The sequence below is a fragment of the Fusarium fujikuroi genome, chromosome FFUJ_chr01, assembly GCF_900079805.1.
Source record: "Fusarium fujikuroi IMI 58289 draft genome, chromosome FFUJ_chr01".
In the NCBI taxonomy this organism is placed as follows: domain Eukaryota; kingdom Fungi; phylum Ascomycota; class Sordariomycetes; order Hypocreales; family Nectriaceae; genus Fusarium; species Fusarium fujikuroi.
Genome location: NC_036622.1, coordinates 5,876,092 through 5,891,688, shown reverse-complemented (window position 1 = coordinate 5,891,688; position 15,597 = coordinate 5,876,092). Strand labels below are relative to the sequence as shown.

Sequence of the window (15,597 nt, the reverse complement as noted above, 5' to 3'; positions counted from 1 at the left end):
GACTTTTCGTTCTATAGTCTATCAGCCATTGATCTTCTACAGCTTGAATCTCTGCGCCAACAAGATCCCCTCCGCCAAAGTCCCAACCCTCGCATCAACCGCACAGCCCTCCTTCTCCCACGTCTCACACATCCCCCACAAATCCGTCAACTTGACCGTAAAAACTTCAATAAACTCGCCCTCCTCCAGCTCCGGCTTCAAGTCTTTATTCTCGGGCAAGTCCATATCAACGCTAACATGCACCATCTTCAGATTCGTGTTGCAAAACCCCGGGTCGTTAAACATCATGGGCGACGTCTCAGTGGCCACGCCGACGTAGCCTGTTTCCTCGCGGAGTTCGCGGATGGCGCATTCTTCGGGTGTCTCACCCTCGTCGATCAAGCCGGCTGGGACTTCGATTGTCACGGCGTTGATGGGAGGGCGGTATTGTTTCTGGAGGATGAGTTCGGGGCCAGTTGGGTGGGGGAGGATGGCTACTATGCCGACGCCGTCGATGTCGGCGGTCTTGGGACGTGTCAGACGTTCGGCTGATTCCCAGGTTCTGGATGTCCCTGTTGGGTCACGATATGTGATTCTAAATATTTATATGTGAGAGGTGAGATGTGTGAAAGGAGGTGAGTGAGCGTACTTGGAGAGTTTGATCCAGCGAGCTTCCTCCTTAGACTGAGATTGTTAGCAAATGTTGGTAGACTGTGGGAACATTACTTACGAGAGGCTCAGTGGAAGTCACCTTTGCATTGAAAACAGACATTTTGAGTGAGTTGAAGAGAAAATTATGTTTGTTTGTTTTGTTGTGTTGTGAGAAGTCATGATGAGTTGGCTACCGCCCCGCCGAAGTCGGTGAGAGGATGTACAACGTCGCACAAGCTACCCTGAAGCTACTCATGTCATGCGACTAAATCACCAATTGCATGTCTATTATTAGGAGTTAAACTTAACACAACAAACACAATTATTCTTATAGTCTTACTGCTACTACTGTAGTGCTTCGGAATGGGTTTTGGTTGAAACGATGTCCGCTTATCAGCAATTGATGGAAATTTTCGATTCAAGTTGCGTGTGAGACTCTTGACCGGCTTTTCAGCTTCATGCATTAATGTCTTGAAAATGCATGTCTCAGTTAAACTCAATGCTTCTCCCGGGACATGATTGGGTGTTTATTCTTATCTAGCCTATGATCTGCTCAATGGCGACAGCCTTAACGTATCCTATCCTCGGGGAGCAAGAAAACACCAGACCTTCATATAGGGTGCCAGAATAAACCCAGTAAAAGATATCCTAAACTTAATAAAGATATTCTAAATTTATGTCAAGTTACCTCAGTCTTTTTGTCATTTAGGATCAAGGTCTCGAGTTTTCTTTCCTCCCCTAGCCTAACTCGCATACTTCGGAGTGGAGTGACATCCTCACACAAGTTATTACCACCAACAACTAAGACATGGCGATATCTCTAAAGCTTCCCCTCCTCCTTCAACCCCCTCCAAAGAGCCAAAGCAGCCAAACACTTTGCATCCCTCGCCCCCTCCCTCCAAGCATCCTTCATCGGCACAACCTTCAGAGTGATCTTCTCACCATGCTCCCTCAATCCCGTCAACCGCCCACTCCACTCCTTGATCTTGTCCCTCTCAATCCTCATCTCATAGCTAAATATGGTAATATACTCATCACTCCCCCCGGCGCTAGGAAACATCCCCTTTGCAATATCTTCAGTATCCTCAGCTGTAGCAAGTTCACTCAAGTTCGTAAGCTCTTCCTCTTTGATCGTGACACCGAGCTCCTCCTTGATCTCTTGCGCTGCTGCCCCCGCAAAACTGCCCGCGTCGTCGACCATACCCGCTGGTAGTTCTGTGAAGCTAAGACTGCCAACGGGAACGCGGGGCTGCACTGTGAGGACGACGTAGCGCTCTGAGGATGAGGCGGGTGCGTCGGAGGGGACGAGCATGAAGAGCATTGCTACGCTGGGACCGCGGAGGAGTGCGGCTGCTGGGAGTGTTTCGCCCGAGTCATTGGAGACAGTTGCTGTCAGCTTTATGAAGCCGACACGTTTGGCGCCGAAGAGATCGTAAGATTGGATGGTAACTGAGCGCAGAGCGTAGGGGTCTTTGTGGAAGGGGTGAGATTCATCGGATTGTAGACGGAGTGAGTTTGTGAGTGTGTCGACCCATTTCTACAAACATTAGGAATTTGAAGTGAAGATATGTGAAGAGAAAAATGTACCGTGAATGGCTTGAATGAAGTGAGCTGCTCTTCTGAAAGGCCATCAGGAAGACTGAGAGGGATGTTGTGGCTCTTGAGCGTGGTAGACATTGTGCGTGTGAAGTGGTGTAGAGATGGGGTTTGATGAACGAGGCAGGTTGCTGAGAGTAAAAATCTGGGATTTCTGCAGACGCTGGCGATGAATCTCATTTCTTGGAGATATTTCTGGAGGTAGCTTGGGATTGGCGGAAGTCTATTGAAGATTAGGTTGAGATGGTGTTTGTAGGAGGGTCAAGTGAATGACGTAGAGGCCTCTGCCCCGCGATCATGACATGAGGCTGAAACGCCAAAGAGAACTGAGTTGAGTGCATTCACATACGGAATGGCAGCTTGTCACTTCACAAAGGCCAGTTATCACGCAGTAGGTCTGCTCATTGATTCATTTCCCATTGGTAGGGTTGTAAGTCGAGCGACTGATCATAACTCATACTCCGTCCCTCATTCCCAGGTACCCGTAGGCTATGGCTCAAACAGCCCAGTAAACATCAATCTTGGCCTTCTCAATATGATTAACCCACCCCCCAAACCTCGCCTTCGCCCAGATCGTGACAACATCTCCCATCTTCAAATCCCTGACAAACCACCCATCGCCCGTCTCCTCGCCCCTGCCCTCCTCAGCCTTCATCTTAACAGCAGCTTCAGAGTCGGGCTTGGCATCGTCGTCCCACGCCCACGTAATCACATGGTCTTGCCAGGCGCGGTGCGCTGTCTTGTTGCGGACGATGGTCCATTTCTCTTGGTGTGCGAGAGGGTGCGAGTATGCGAACTTGTCGCTGCCTTTGGGGACGATGGAGGGGTAGAGAGGGCGGAGGGCGCAGACGGGGAGGGGTGATGCGACGGAGGATGCTGATTTGAACCGGACGTCGTATGTGCAGTTTGGATCGCCTAGAAAGTCAGCATTGGATTTCATAGAGGAGTCTTGGAACTTACAGGTCTGTTCGGCGTCAAACTTCTCTAGACCAGCTTCAAACCACGTCCAGGCTCCGTTATACGTATGGCGATTATCTGGTTCACCACCCCACCCCTGATCCTTGCTCCGTATCGTAAAGACCACCTTTCTCACAGGATGGAGTAATTTCGGTGTAGGATAATCAGCCAGTTTTGTGAAATACGAAGCATCGTGCTCCGTCTTTAAAGGCGCCGGCTTCGCCTCGTTCAGATCATACGCCAACACTTCAGCAAGTGCTTTCTTGCCTTGAATCCCCGTCAGACCTACAGGAAACGATCGAAGCTATAGTAATTAGTCTTGCACTATCTTTAGAGAGAGAAAGACTTACAAGGAATTTGTTCTCAGAGGGACTTTGACCGTTGACGCGGAGAGGACTCGAGTGCTCAGCGATGTAATCAACCTCATTACTCGAATGCGCCCAGTACTCCGCAAAGTCGAGAATGACATCGACAACACCCGGCGGAAGCTTCTTCCCCTTCGTGAGCATGATTCTTGTAATAACCACATCCACGGGCGTCAAACCCCCAGAAGAAGAAGAGGAGCTCGTTTCATTGTCATTCTGGCTCCCCAGCGATAGCATACTTCGCAAGCCGTCGATCACGTTTTGGGGAATGCTCTGCGCCATGATGAGGTAGGCGATGAAGAAGTAGAAAATGTAGATCAGCATAAAATCTAGGAGGGTAGAAATGAACTTGTAGTGTTTCTGGTGAAAGAAAAGACAGGTTTTTTGTAAATGAATACACGGCAAAAGGTGACGCGTTTGGGGCTTGTTCTAGAGAGGCAGCAGCTTATCACCTACAGCTGCGGCGTTGAATTGACGTCAGAAGATTGTACACGTGCCTTGGGCATCACAGAAAAAGCGTGATTTGTCTCACTTGAACTTATGATGAGTTTGAGTTTAAACCCAGACTAAGCCCTATGACGACGATCTTGAGATCTATACTAATTTCATTTGGAGAATATTTACGATAAAGAAGCTATTTCTATTCTGCTGTAGGTGGTAGCTCGATATAGTTCCCTCTTACACTGGGCTCTTCTATCTTATCACAGCACCATATCTTATCGCACGTGCAATGGCATCATCCCGGCCCGGCGTCCAATCCCGTCCCCCGCGCATCGGAGCTCCATCAATTTCGCCGTCCAAGAATCCTCGATTACAAACATGAAGCTCAACTCTCCCCAAGTGACAATCCTCCCTCCTCACACTCACATCCCACCATGAGGTCCTCAAGGTCTCTTGTACGCTCAACTCGCCAGCTCCAAGCATCCCTCAGACTTGTCCGCCCAACATGTCTCGCCCCGAGGGTCCGAGAGCTTCACTCCGCTGCCCCCCGGAAGTCGGGCGTCGCATCTAACCCAGCAATGTCATTCCCCTGCCTCGACGCTCTAGAATCCCGTTCTGCCCGCTTGACCGACGACGATACCGAGCCCTCGTACACCTCAGGCGCCACGCAAAATTATCTTTGCAAAGAACCCTTTATGCTAGACTGGGGCGGCGTCCTTCCCGAATTCAACATTGCGTACGAGACGTGGGGTGAGCTCAACGCTGATAAGTCGAACGCTATTCTTCTTCACACTGGTCTATCCGCTTCGTCGCATGCGCACTCTACAGAGGCGAACACAAAGCCTGGCTGGTGGGAGAAGTTCATCGGGCCGGGAGGACCGCTTGATACGAATAAATACCACGTTATCTGCACGAATGTCATCGGCGGCTGCAACGGTTCTACGGGACCGAGTAGTGTCGATCCCGGCAATGGAGAGCGCTACGCAACTCACTTCCCCATCTTGACCATGGACGATATGGTGCGCGCCCAATTCCGCCTTCTCGACTATCTCGGCATCGATAAACTCTACGCCTCCGTTGGTTCGTCAATGGGCGGAATGCAGTCCCTCGCTGCCGGCGTTCTCTTCCCCTCGCGCGTAGGCCGCATTGTTTCTATCAGCGGCTGCGCACGCTCTCACCCATACAGTATCGCCATGCGCCATACGCAACGCCAAGTCCTCATGATGGATCCAAACTGGAATCGCGGGTTCTACTATGGAAAGGTTCCTCCTCATGCGGGCATGAAACTTGCACGTGAGATTGCGACAGTCACGTATCGCTCTGGACCGGAATGGGAGCAGCGCTTCGGTCGTCGTCGGGCAGACTCGAGTAAACCGCCTGCGCTATGTCCGGACTTTCTCATTGAGACGTATCTTGACCATGCGGGTGAGAAGTGGTGCTTGAACTATGATCCCAACAGTCTGTTGTACGTCAGCAAGGCTATGGATCTTTTCGATCTGGGTATTGAGCATCAGCGTGCAACCCGTGCTCGTCGCCAGGAGCGCGAGAAGAATCTTGCCTCGGGAGAAGCTTCCCCCCTTTCTCCCGACGCATGCAGTCTTACCCTGCCTAACAAGCCCTATGAGGAACAGCCGGGCTCTCACCCTGATCCTTCAGACACAACTGTCGTACCGGGCTCACGGCCCCCTGAGGATCTGATTCTCGGCCTCGCACCGCTGCGCGATACCCCTACGCTGGTTATGGGTGTCGCAAGTGACATCCTCTTCCCAGCATGGCAGCAGCGCGAGGTAGCTGAAGCAGTCCGTCTAGCTGGAAACAGGAACGTAACGCACGTTGAGTTGAGCGAGGAGATGAGTATGTTTGGCCATGACACATTCCTCCTGGATCTCAAGTACATCGGCAACAACCTCCGCATGTTCCTCGGCTAGCAAATGTATCCTATAGTAATGTAAAATTGGCGCTAGTCCTGGGTTTTCAATGTCACAAGGATAACGCATCTCAATCACGTTTTAAGCACATTCTAGGTAGTCATGTAAGATCCAGGCTCAAGGCACCGGATGTTGTATTCCTTAGACATTATCCACTAATCATGTCCCGATGATAATGATGATGACTATATACAAAGAAAAGAAACGAAAGTCAAAGCGACGCAGCGAGGGACGGGGGTATGTGATAGATCTATAAGCGAAAGACGCCATATCCAAAAGAGAAAATGTGATGGAAGAAAAAAAGGGGAATAAGCGATAGTTAAACAAGAAAAGAAAAAGTCATGAGGGTCTTTTGCCTCTTTTTTGGAAATCCGACTCGCTGAGATATAAAAAGCTGAGATATAAAGAAGATTCGCTTTGATATAATCCATTTAGATAAAGCCAGGATTGAACGCATCTACCACCGGATTAGGAGTTCTGACCCTCGTAGGCTCTGCTCCTGCGGCCAGCGATGAAGGAACAGTGATTGGAGAAGGACGAGGAGGCGCTCTCTTTGCCTCGACGCGAGTCCTGCTGCGGTCTCTGTCCCTCGGGGGTACAAAGTCTGCCATCACAGGTGAGATGAGCGGGCGAGCTGAATTATGCTCATGTCGCTCGTAGTTCCCATCAGACATCATGTCAAAAGTACGCGCGAGGTTTTCACTCGAGCTGGAGATGGACTTTTGTAGCGATGGGAAGGATGGTGAGGGTAGACTGGGAGGTGTGTCTGAGATAGGCGACGAAGCATACTGTGCGAGGCGTGGGCTTAACGAGTCGTCAGTAGCTTGTGTGGGAGATCGAGCGAATTGCGTGCGGAAAGGTGAGAGAGCAGCTGGGATAGCGGACTTGTGCGCTTCAGCGCGGTCAAAGTCGTTCCAGTTTGGTGTGCCTGGTTGGTTCAAGACTTCTTCTAGTTGTGAGTCGGCCACGGGTAACTCTGTGCTTCTGGGCGGAGGATACATAGGAGGTTGGCGGCGCTGTTTTCTTGGCTCCAGGCCAAAGGGCCTTTCGGGACTTTGCATCTCCGGAGGTTGAGGCCTGCGACCTCGAGGAAGACCCTTTTGAACGGGGAATTCACCTTCCATGGGGCTTTGTTGTGAGAAAGGACTGGCTGTTCGTGGTGGCTCAGGAAGACGCTCAGCACGGACGAAGCCACTTTCATCAAAGCCTGGACCAACGGCACTTCGAGGTCCAGGTCCAACCATGGGAATGGTAGCCGAGCGATCGACAAGGGGAGCTGGAACCCGGAGAGGTCGGCCGAGTCGTGGCTCGGAGTCAGTTCGGGCACGGAAGCCACGAGGCGGAGGTTCGAGAGGTCGGTTCATGTAACCTGGGCTCGCACTCGCCGCAGTATCGGGAGTGTTACTCCTACTCCTGTTACCAGGATTCAAGCGAGGTGGTGGTACAGGCGGGAGAGGAGCGGTAGGTGACCGGTACGGCGAAGGGAGTGGTTTCGTTGGTGGAGAAGAGTCCGGAGGTTGATAGGCCTTGTACTGCTTTGTCGGGTACTGGGGTGATGGCTGGATGGTTTGGATGAGTGGTCGGGGAGGAGATCGAGGGAAATGAGGTTCAACCATTGGCGGAGACGGTGATCGACCTGGGAAGTTGGAGAGAATCGGAGATGGTCCTGGAGAGTTCTGCTGAGGAGGTTGAGAAAGAGGCGAAGGTTGAGGGGAGCGCGAGGGTGAGACAGGTCTGATCGCCTGAAGAGGTTCTGAGAGCTGGCCGGGCTGGAGAATCTTGGGAGGCTGTTGAGTCGGCTTTGCCTGCTGAGAAGGCTGAGGTGTCTGTATACGCGGTGCCTCCTCTGCTGCCGCGGATGCCAATGACGATACCAATGAGAGAGGAGACATGGCATCGCTGGCAGTTCGAGCCCGTGTCAATGCCGTATCAATCATGCTCAGACTTGGACTCGACTGCATGGTCCTCAAAGGACTAGCAGTTCTCGCTGTTCCGAGGACCCTGGGCTTCACATTCGTGTCCGTAGGACTCACTCCACCCTCAGTCGAAGTATCCAAGCTCTTACTTCCAATACTGCCCTTTCTGACAGTCTCACCAAAGTCGAATCCCGCAAAGTTTCCAGCAAGCCCCTCAACCATCGGCTTGTGATTCTCACGCGTCTCCATGTCCATGGTAAAGCTCTGCCGTCTAGGCGTATGAAAGGTAAAAGTGTCGCGCTTGGCTGTCACATTGCGAATAACAGGAGGCTGCGGCTCCCATACATCGTCGCTTCTAGCAACTGATACAGCTGGACTTGGGAGAGACATTGGACCTGCAGTGCTGGGGTTCCGAAGGCTGGGCGCCGCGGGCACGTTCTGGCGACTGCTCGAAGGGCGCGGGTCCGGTGAGAAAGATCGCTCAGCGTTGACGATCGAGGGTGGAGGAGATGGATATCCATTGTTAGCCGTGGGAATAGGGCTTTTGTTTCTGATTTCCTTAATCTCGTTTCCGAGATTGAATTCGAAGGGTTCCGCATGACCCCTTGGTTCATCCTGGGGCGTCGGCGGTATACTGCTGACAGAATCTTTGCCGAAGTGAATGTTGAAGGGATTCTCAGGCTCCTTTGTCGAGATGGCCGTTCCAGGACGTGTAGGTGAGCCAGGTCTTGCGCCCGGCGCAACGAGGCTCGTAGAACTACCATTGCCGAAGCGTGTGTTGAGCATTATGTCTGACGAGTGAAACCGCGGATTTCCCATTCCCGGTGCGCGCGGCGCCCCAAGATCAACCATGGACGAGGCACCTCCCGCGCCGTTCATATAAGGGGCTTTCCATTGCGTTGGTGGGTCGAGATGAGAACTGGAAGTACCAGGGCGAGCGAGATTTGGACGGGAGAAGTTACTCTGTCGGCGGAGGTCTTTGGGGGTTGACGAGACAGATTCTTCATTGCGGTGTAAATGCTGTATTTGTTTCGAAGCTAGCTTCTTGTCCCTGGAAAATATCAGCAAAGCTGTAAAATGGGAGGCTGGGGAGAAAGGAGGCTTACTGTGACTTTTTCCTATCGCCTCCAAGCTTGAGGCCAAAGAACGAAACCATCTCGAAAAGAGAAGAAGAAAAGAGGAAAAAGAGACCTGAGGAATTATATCATGAGCATGTGACGGTAAGGACTGAATTGAAACGTAGTTAGGAATGACGATGATGTAAAGACAGAGTCAGAGACATAGACATCGGCCTGGTCTGTCTCTTCTGTGCATATTTCTAGAAGACGAGACCGTTGCCGAGAAGAACGGGAAGAAGAAGCCTGGGCTGCAGCACTTACCGTAAAGTACCTAAAGGGTCCCCACAGCCCACAACCTAGGGGGGTAAAGTGCTAAAAAGGTCAAGGCAAGGGGGGCACGAGGCGTAAAGGGACCAGAGTGGATTAATTTAACAAGACAGCCACTAGCTGAAGGAATGTCCAATTTTAGACACCTCAAGAACAAAACTGTGTAGTGCAGAACCAGAGGGACTGAATAGAGAATAAGCATATGTTTCAAGAGAATTTTCTCGCGGATCAATTCTTTGCAAGTGATTGAATTGAATCGTAATAGGGGCCCAGCGTTACTCTTTTCATCACTAGAGTGGATGCAGAGGATTTAGACGGGTAGGGTGCTAGTCAGGGCGCTGCAGGTACATTACAAGCTCAGGGGCTCGACGGTTTTTTCTTTCTCTTCCTCTCTGGGCGTTTTTGGCGCCGTTCAGCCGCGGGGTCGCTTTTTCGAATTGTGAATGGACGAGAAAAGGGGAGAGCCAAGAATAGAAAAGGAAACTAGTGATTTACATCAGAGAATGGGTTTGATCATCAAAGATTGTACTACACAGAGAATTGATCTTCGGTATTACACGAGAGGCACAGGCAAGGCTGACATGATTGTACATAAGCAAAGAGCATTTATTAGGAGTGAGATACGAGAAGATTCCCGAGACAAGAGGGAGAGGGGAGGCGCTGTTTGACAGGGCGAGGAGAGACAAGACAAGACAAGACTGTCGATCACTTTGGTACGAAATGAAACAGCGTCACACACCCACGTCTCATCCATGCAATGCGAATTCTATGGATCAATTTTAAAGATTTCGCTTCATTGAATAATTCAGATAACCTTGAAATGCCAATTTTTCTAGGATGTATTAAAATCAGATAACAGCTTCCATCCTCATCTGTCTCTCTAACCCCTGGACCAAAAGGCGTCATCTGCACACTCACCTGCGTGGCGCTTCACCGTCAGCTTCAGGACCTTCAGGGGTCTCTCCTTCACAACAGGGGTTTCAAGGGGGGTATCACCAATGAAGATCGTCACTCTTAACAAAATCCTTTTTTCACATTCCCTTTGAAATGTGAATACCTATCTCGCTTGACATTGTGGATGACATATTATTAGAGTTCATTGGTGTGTGAAACGAAACAGGCAATGTTGACGGGTTTAAAACACCCTTGACGGTTCATGCACACTGTTGTAACTGTAACTCGAGCTGTTTTTGTTTGGTGGATGTATAATTCGTCCGTGTTATACCCGGAATCTGTGATATCCGGGTGACAGGTATAACTGACAGCTCGGTATAACCGCTAATCCACAGCTTCGGGGTATTGCTTCAGTTTCGGGTTGGTGATGTCGCTTAAGAGGGGTGAGATGCAAGATTGAGAAGATATTCTTTTTGGCAAGTATCATAGTGAACCCATGCGCCTGTAAATAAGTGACCGTCCTGAACGCCGTGAATGTGAACCATGGCCTAGGCTCAATTGATCCAACAACCCACAATACAATACAACTTCCTGTCCCCGTAGACCTCTCCGATGATACACGGAGAACACATCACAGCTGCTCCAGAAGCCTCCTTCTCCTCCGATCGATCAACTCCTCCTGCACCTCCTCCAACGTCGGTAAATCCCACGTAATCCCATCACCACTATCCCCCGGCAGCGGCTCCCACCCCTCCGGCACATCCTTACTCCCCGTCTTGAGCAAGTGCTCAACCGCCTGCCTCTCCTTCTCGGCCTCATACGCCAGCATCTCCTCATCCTCCTCATCAGGCGCATACCCATAATACGCCGCGTCAACATTCCGCCTCATATCATGCCTCTCCTCAAGCGGCTTCTCCTCGCCTTGGCTCTTCGCTGCTTCAAACAGCTCCTTCACACCCGGCAGCTCTCTCGCTCTGCCAAAGTATTTATAGCCTTTCCCACTACCGGGTATCTCGCGTCCTTGCTCATCGTAGATCTTGCCTCCGCCGCGCATGTAGTTCGGTCCCCCGAGATTGCGTATCTGAATCTCCCACATGTGCTTCTCGCGCATGAGCTTGTTGATTTCGTCGTTGAGATCGCGGATCTGGTAGTCGCTGAGGATAGGATCCTGGATCCGTGACATCTTGCGCGAGATTTCCTTCAAGACCTGGCCGCGCCATTTTTCACAGGCGGGAATGGCTGAGACTTCGGTGATGAGCTTGGGTCGACGTGTACGGCCGGCGTCGATGATGCCTAGGTCTGCTGCTTGGGCTTCGCGGAAGCGAAACAGCATAGACTGAGCTTTTTCCGAGTTACGTGCCTGAGATCATTAGCTGAAGCTGCTCACAGTAAAAACGGAGCAGAGACTTACCATTTTAACGGATACGCGGCGTCAAAGAGATCGAGGTGAGGACAGCAACGTAATTGCAGAAGCTGAGTTGGCGATCGCGACCTAGCAACGGCGGAAGTTTTCGCAGCCACACCAGCCTTGCTCTAAATCCTCCGCTTGTGCCACAGCGCCACAGGTCGAGCTTGCGCACGTCCCCACAGCCTTGCCATTCTCCAACGCGAAGCGCAGCGCGACTTGAACCTCAGCAACGATTTTAGAGATCTTGACAGCTGCTGGCAGCTGGCGACGGCCGTCAACACCACGCCTAACGCTCGATTTCAGCGTAAACCTTCGCGCACTGAATGCGCAATCACTCCTCATTCTGAACGGCTATAAATAGAGGGCTTCTCTTCAAGTTCCTCCAGCCTTTTCTCCTCTTCTTCATCAACCTGTCGCATTCTCGACTTGCGATTTCGACTTGACCTTGCTATACACTTGTTGCTCTCGACACTTACCGCTTGGCTCGACAGCTTCTTTCTCCTCGCATTGTGGCCTTTCTTTTGTCTTTCTCTTTTCCTTTTTCGCACTTCACCTCTTCGACCTTGCCCGACCTTCAACACCATGCCTTCACCTCACCTCCCTCCTCCCCGACCCCGAACTCGCCCTCACCCTCGCCCACCTCCCCTAGTCAAGTGACTCGGTATGTATGTACATTTCCGCTTTTATATTTCATGCTCTTGCTTTCGCGCTTTTTTGGGTGGTCATTTGACCACGGGGGTTGGGTCTGCTTTTCATTTCCCTTGTCTTTGCTTTTCGTCTTGGTTTTTGGCCTGGGAGGGGTCTTTTTGGGGTTGTTTTTCTTGCGGGCGTTGGCGTTGGAGTTCGGCGTTTTTGCATTTCCTCTCGCCCTGTACTTGGCTTCTCGGGGCTGGTCTGCGGTGATGATAACTGTTTCACACACCGAAGTTGGCGATTCACTTCGCTTGCTCGGTATGCCTCTCGGGGAAACTGACTTGCGTTGCGAACATGTACCTCACTCAAGAACAGAGATCTGAGCAGACCTTGAAGTTTTTTCCTTTGTTTCTCATCCATGTATTCTTCGCAAGTGCCTGGAGTAGCCGCAGTGACGATAATTCCCTTTGCGTGAAGTCGTTCTCTTCCTCTGCGAACCCTCTCATGGAGGTGTTTACTGGGAATACAGAGACACTCGTGATTCGCACGATATAGTTTTCAATCGGAGTAGGCTTGGCCTTCGGGGGAGACGTATGGGACGGGGAGAATGCTTTGAGATACGAATTTGCTGCCCGGTGATGATCAATCGACCAAAAAGCCAAATTTGCAGGCAACAGCGGCGGGCATCATCTGGGATGTTTGCAGGGCATTTGCTTGTCCACTGCCGCGAGTTGTCAGTGAGAACCCAAGAGAGCTAATCTGAGGGAGCCATCACATCTTCGTATCTCAAGTCACATACATCAGGAAACTGTAAACACTTCAATAGCTGTAGGAAAACAAATGCGCATTCTATATTTCACTTTTGGTCCCACTCTACAATACAACATATCCACGAACTCTTAATCGTGACGTTGCAGCAAAAAATACTCGTACATTGCTCCATCCTCTATTGCGTCTTCTTAGCGCCAGCGACTGGCTTGACAGGCTGGCTGTACATCCACACGATGCAGAATGACAGGAATCCAACGATAGTGGCTGAGATGCCAGTCAGACCGGGCCAAGCACCGTTGATCACGTAACTTCGGGGGTACTCGTCGTGAGCCATGTGTCGAACGCTGACAGTTCGCTTCTCCTCAACGTTAGTCAGGAAAGGTCGCTTGTAGTTGACCATGAAGTTGAAGATGCCGTGCTGGTCGGGAAGAACGAAGTCGGTGCCGTAGACAGTCTCGTCCTCGCCGACATGAATGGGCTTCAGGGAGATGCGGTGGAAAGGAGACAGCATGGAGAACTCGAGCTGGAGGTGGTCACCCTCAGGGAGGTGGAAGGGTTGCCAGTCGTTCCAGGCGTACTCGGAGACGGAGATGCTGTAGGTCTGTGAAATGTTAGTGAGGCCAATCGTGCCACGAGAGGTCTTTACATACAACATCGTTCTTGATGCGGTACAGCTCAGGGTTGGTCTCATTGTCACCCTTGAGGTGATGCTCAATCTTGTTAACTCGCAAAACACCAAGTTCCTGGAATGTCCAACCAGCCAGGTTGGTGATAAACTCCTTGTTGGCAGGGAAGATAGCCTTTCCACCCTGTCGAGTAACCTTGGTGTCAAAGGCCTTGTCCTGCAGCATCTCAGCAGCACCAACGACAGTGACGCGCGCAGAGTTGCGAGCCTGGAAGACAGAGACAAGCGCAAGTTGCTTTCCAGCAGCAAACAGCTCATCAGGTTCAACAGTATCACCCTGCTCCTTGGGGTTGTAGCTATAAGCGGTAGGGGGCGCTCGAAGAACGGGTGTAAGAAGAGGTCCTGAGCCAAGAGTGTGGCCAATGGCGTGAGGAACGGAGATAAATGCGCCGGGAATCTCAAAGTAGTCCTTCAGACCGGGACGGACGTTGCGGGGAGCATCGAGGACGAGGGTGTCGTGTGTCTCGGCGGCGGAAACAGCGTCGTAGGTGAAGTGGTCGACGACCTTGCCGTTGCGCTCAGCGGGAATGGTAACGTCGAGTTGGTCGAGGACGGAGACGAGAGTAACAGGGACCTTGTGGGTAGCAGACATGGTCAGGAGGATGTTGCCGCCGGCATTGATGAAGTCGACGATGGCATTGGGAGTCAGATTGGGTCCCAGACCTGCGCCAGTCAGTACAGCTACATTCTCAAGGAACAAGACATGACGAACCCTTGATCTTGGTGGGGAGGAAGACTAGATGGTCATAAGTCCTCTCGCCATACTTGAACAACGTCAAGGCATCGCTCTTTGGTGTCTCATACGCGATATCATAACCCCGTTCTATCAATTGTAAGCTTCACCATCTCCCCAATACTGCGCAGAGGCTCATACCAGACAGATCACGGAAAAATGTACTATACGCCTCCTTGTCCTTGGGCGTATCGAGAATGACCAGTAATCTATTACCAGTTGTGCTCACGGCCGAAACCAGCGCCGCGAAGAGAAAGACCACGAGGCTCAAGAGTGACCGCATTGTGTGGTTCTGAGTTGGGGGATTATAGTGTTTGGTGCAAGTTTGGACAGCTTGCGAGTAGCTCTCAGTGGAACCTACGGAGCGTGGTAGCTTGCGTTGGCGTCTTAGGGATACGTAGCCTTCGGTGGGGGAACGGGATGTGAAACTGCGGAAGCGCTAGTCCTTTTGTGGCAGCGACTCTAGAGCTCTGTTCAGTGCGGATACAGTGAGAAATAATCCGATGCCCGCGGCTTGGTTTTTCCGAGGATACGATTGGACCGTTGCTCGAGACCATCATCACCACCAAGATTGAACGACAAACACCACATCGTCAATTGAGTATGGCCTCAGTCCCGATACGCTATTGTTAATTTCTGTGCTAATTGATACAGGCCATCATGTCTGCCGCTCCTCTCTTCTGGCAAACTCCCCTCAAGTACTGCCGCTGGGCAGCCCGCGAGCGTCCCGCCCTCTTCTGGTCCGTCATCATCGGCGCAGCAGGCCCCGTCGCCATGCCAATTGTTCCTCCGATCCGACACTACTTTGGCGATATCGATGCTCCTCCCGTTCCCGTCACCTATCCCAGTGCGTGCCCCTCGGCCTCAATCCCCCAATGCGAGACTAACATACACAGTCCCCTCTGGTCCCAGGAAACAGCTCACCGGCTACGACGACTAAACATCTCGAACTGAAAAGAAGAAGGAAATATTACGGCTCCGAGGAGCATATCTTTGTACAAACTACGGCGTTTCCCGATGCGAGGGAGAGAAGGGATATCATAGAGGAAGAAAGGGACGAGAAGATCCGACAGCAATTGACGCTTCAATTCGATTTTTCTACAATCAATCCTTCCACCGGCTGTCTACATTTCGATACCTATATATATGTGTGTGTGTTGTGTGAGGATGTGCGCGAGTCGTTGATTTTCTAAGCATGCGTATAAATATCAAGCTGGAAACGCCGCAGTAATGTGCAAGCTAAAAAAACAGAATA

The 15,597-nt window shown here is 51.3% G+C and overlaps 8 protein-coding genes; 2 read left to right on the top strand and 6 right to left on the bottom strand.

Annotated features, from left to right (window-relative positions):
• Positions 1–36: 36 nt before the first annotated feature.
• FFUJ_00246 (related to YSA1 sugar-nucleotide hydrolase) lies at positions 37–751 on the bottom strand (the record flags this gene model as incomplete). XM_023573507.1 has 3 exons in its annotated part: positions 37–574; positions 629–663; positions 710–751. The coding sequence occupies 3 exons, from the start codon at positions 749–751 to the stop codon at positions 37–39; spliced, it is 615 nt and encodes a 204-aa protein (XP_023425215.1).
• Positions 752–1,450: 699 nt separating this feature from the next.
• Positions 1,451–2,307, bottom strand: FFUJ_00247 (related to nucleoside diphosphate-sugar hydrolase of the MutT (NUDIX) family; the record flags this gene model as incomplete). XM_023573505.1 has 2 exons in its annotated part: positions 1,451–2,167; positions 2,218–2,307. 2 exons carry the CDS (start codon positions 2,305–2,307, stop codon positions 1,451–1,453), a joined length of 807 nt encoding a protein of 268 aa, XP_023425214.1.
• A 415-nt stretch (positions 2,308–2,722) lies between these two features.
• Positions 2,723–3,830, bottom strand: FFUJ_00248 (uncharacterized protein; the record flags this gene model as incomplete). XM_023573504.1 has 3 exons in its annotated part: positions 2,723–3,141; positions 3,187–3,487; positions 3,534–3,830. 3 exons carry the CDS (start codon positions 3,828–3,830, stop codon positions 2,723–2,725), a joined length of 1,017 nt encoding a protein of 338 aa, XP_023425213.1.
• A 593-nt stretch (positions 3,831–4,423) lies between these two features.
• FFUJ_00249 (probable serine O-acetyltransferase) lies at positions 4,424–5,917 on the top strand (the record flags this gene model as incomplete). Its single annotated transcript, XM_023573503.1, has 1 exon — positions 4,424–5,917. The coding sequence occupies one exon, from the start codon at positions 4,424–4,426 to the stop codon at positions 5,915–5,917; it is 1,494 nt and encodes a 497-aa protein (XP_023425212.1).
• A 431-nt stretch (positions 5,918–6,348) lies between these two features.
• On the bottom strand, positions 6,349–8,989 carry FFUJ_00250 (uncharacterized protein; the record flags this gene model as incomplete). XM_023573502.1 has 2 exons in its annotated part: positions 6,349–8,884; positions 8,940–8,989. The coding sequence occupies 2 exons, from the start codon at positions 8,987–8,989 to the stop codon at positions 6,349–6,351; spliced, it is 2,586 nt and encodes an 861-aa protein (XP_023425211.1).
• Positions 8,990–10,743: 1,754 nt separating this feature from the next.
• FFUJ_00251 (related to pre-mRNA splicing factor) lies at positions 10,744–11,526 on the bottom strand (the record flags this gene model as incomplete). XM_023573501.1 has 2 exons in its annotated part: positions 10,744–11,472; positions 11,524–11,526. 2 exons carry the CDS (start codon positions 11,524–11,526, stop codon positions 10,744–10,746), a joined length of 732 nt encoding a protein of 243 aa, XP_023425560.1.
• Positions 11,527–13,099: 1,573 nt separating this feature from the next.
• Positions 13,100–14,625, bottom strand: FFUJ_00252 (related to oligosaccharyltransferase 48K subunit; the record flags this gene model as incomplete). XM_023573500.1 has 4 exons in its annotated part: positions 13,100–13,525; positions 13,575–14,272; positions 14,322–14,432; positions 14,484–14,625. 4 exons carry the CDS (start codon positions 14,623–14,625, stop codon positions 13,100–13,102), a joined length of 1,377 nt encoding a protein of 458 aa, XP_023425210.1.
• Positions 14,626–15,002: 377 nt separating this feature from the next.
• Positions 15,003–15,282, top strand: FFUJ_00253 (probable NADH2 dehydrogenase (ubiquinone) 9.5K protein, ubiquinone-binding; the record flags this gene model as incomplete). XM_023573499.1 has 2 exons in its annotated part: positions 15,003–15,189; positions 15,239–15,282. The coding sequence occupies 2 exons, from the start codon at positions 15,003–15,005 to the stop codon at positions 15,280–15,282; spliced, it is 231 nt and encodes a 76-aa protein (XP_023425209.1).
• Between the last annotated feature and the right edge of the window lie 315 nt (positions 15,283–15,597).